Raw genomic sequence first — 2,247 nt, forward strand, 5'->3', positions numbered from 1 at the left:
CAGTTAATAGTATTCTCATACAAAAAAAATGAGTTAATGGGTCCATCATACCTATTATTCATAGTTAAGTTCTAAAAGCCAATCAATTTAAGTAGTCTAATTACTGTGATTGAAATATCACAGATCCTCAATTAACTATTTGCTATATCACTAATCTGATAGCAGTAATCTTCATACTGAGAATATAAATTGCTAAAATATTAATCTATTAGTTCAAATTTGTGTTAGGATTCAAATAATTTGATATAATGATTACAATTGTTTAGTTTTATGTAAAATAATTATTTCAGAATATCATATCTCCAAATAAATTTTCTAATGTTATGAATAAAGCCTTTTATGCTCCAAAATTCTAGTCCAAGTTTAAATTAAAGTGGACACCATAAAATATCACAAGACAGTCAAAGAGAAGTACTCTGGATAAAGTACAAGAATAGTATATATTAAACTTTTTAGAAAGTATTAACCCTGGTATATATGTGTATAGATTTCATGTATATGAGAAAATGAATCAATGTTCAAAATTATGGCAACATAACTTTTTATGAAAATATGTTATAAATTTCAACACATTATCAAATGGATCCATGATAACAAAAACTAACAAACACAGCACTAGTCTTAAAGCAAGATCTTGCATATCTCAACCCTTACTTCTTAGTACCATAAATTTAGATCAAATGTTTATAGAGGCGGATCTTAGGTTAATTATTTCTTCTTTTGCTAGAAAACCTGATCTTACTCTCTGGATCGCTCCAGTCCTTTCACTGTATAATGTGGATTTATCTTACCAAAAGAGAAATATTGGTTACTTATTTTCTTCTTCACTGCTGTTCTCACTTCTTGATTTCTCAAAGTATAGATAAGTGGATTCAGAAAGGGGGTGAAGATGGTGTAGAAGACAGAAAGAATTTTATCCATCAGAAAGTTTGTGAAAGGCCACACATAAATGAGAATGCATGGTCCAAAGAACATGAGCACCACTGTGAAATGAGATGTGCAGGTGGAAAGAGCCTTAGATGATCCAATTGAGGAGTGGCCCCTGATGGTGACAAGCACCACAATGTAGGAGATGAGCAAAAGCAGAAAACTTATAAGAGCAATAACACCACTGGTTGCTACCATGAAGACACCAAGAACATAGGTATCTATACAAGCCAATTGGATCACCAAAGGAAGGTCACAGAAGAAACTGTCTACCACATTTGGACCACAGAAGGGTAAATAGAGGATAAAAACTAGTTGACTCATTGTGTGTAGGAAGCCTACCGTCCAAGATGCTATTACAAGTCCAACACACACTTTTTGGCTCATAATTGTTGAATAGTAGAGAGGTTTACATATGGCAATATACCTGTCAAAAGACATGGAAATCAGCAGTACAATTTCAGTTCCAGTGAAAAGATGCAAAAGAAAGATTTGAGAAATGCATCCCTCAAAAGAAATGGTCTTGTGATGAGCAAAGAAGTCCATGATCATCTTTGGTGTTGCAAAGGAGGAGAGGCATATGTCAATCAGAGAAAGGTTGCTGAGAAGGAAGAACATGGGGGAGTGGAGATGTGAAGTGGACAGGACAGTGAACAGAATTAAGCAATTCCCAAGCATTGTCATTAAGTAGAAAATGGAAAATGCCACAAAGAAGAATATCTGAAGCTCAGGAGAATCAGTGAGTCCAAGTAACACGAATTCCGGCACTCTGGAATGGTTAAGCCTCTCCATCTACCTGTAGACTCTGCTCTGTATTCACAAAAAAAAAAATACAGTCCTGGGAACACATAATATGTCTATAACTACATGTGAAGAACTTAAAACATTACTTAGTAATTATCTAATCCACCGGCTACCTAGAGTCCTCCTGAAAATGCTTTTAGGCACAAGATGCTTGTTTTTCTTTCAGGACCACTTAAACAACCAATGCTGGGTAATACTTCAAAGGCACAGCCTCTTGGATCTATCTAGCAGTCAAACAAAATACATGTCAGGATGAGTATCACAGCCCTCATAACAAACCTGTCTGACTATACCCATGTTTCAGGGTTCACATTTATAGAAACATGTGTTAAGTTTGTAGAGTGTGCTAAACAATATACATACAAAAAATAAGAGCTGAGCTCTCAAAGCTTTTTATGATGCACAAGATGTGGAATTATTTTTGAATCAACCATTTTGACAACATGTTTAACAATTTAAAGAATATGAGATCAAGAAAATTCACTCAAACTCTTTGAGAGTGACAAGTTATTTAGT

General features: G+C 34.4%; 1 protein-coding gene across 1 annotated transcript; it reads right to left on the reverse strand.

The window, feature by feature from the left end:
• Positions 1-738: 738 nt before the first annotated feature.
• On the reverse strand, positions 739-1,719 carry Olfr731 (olfactory receptor 731). The gene has a single exon (NM_146363.2). The coding sequence runs from the start codon at positions 1,717-1,719 to the stop codon at positions 739-741; it is 981 nt and encodes a 326-aa protein (NP_666475.2).
• Between the last annotated feature and the right edge of the window lie 528 nt (positions 1,720-2,247).

The sequence above is a fragment of the Mus musculus genome, chromosome 14 (assembly GCF_000001635.26).
Source record: "Mus musculus strain C57BL/6J chromosome 14, GRCm38.p6 C57BL/6J".
NCBI classification, from domain to species: Eukaryota; Metazoa; Chordata; class Mammalia; order Rodentia; family Muridae; genus Mus; species Mus musculus.

Coding starts and splice junctions, on each gene's coding strand:
- Olfr731 (NM_146363.2), bottom strand. CDS start 1,719: ATGGAGAGGCTTAACCATTCCAGAGTGCCGGAATTCGTGTTACTTGGA.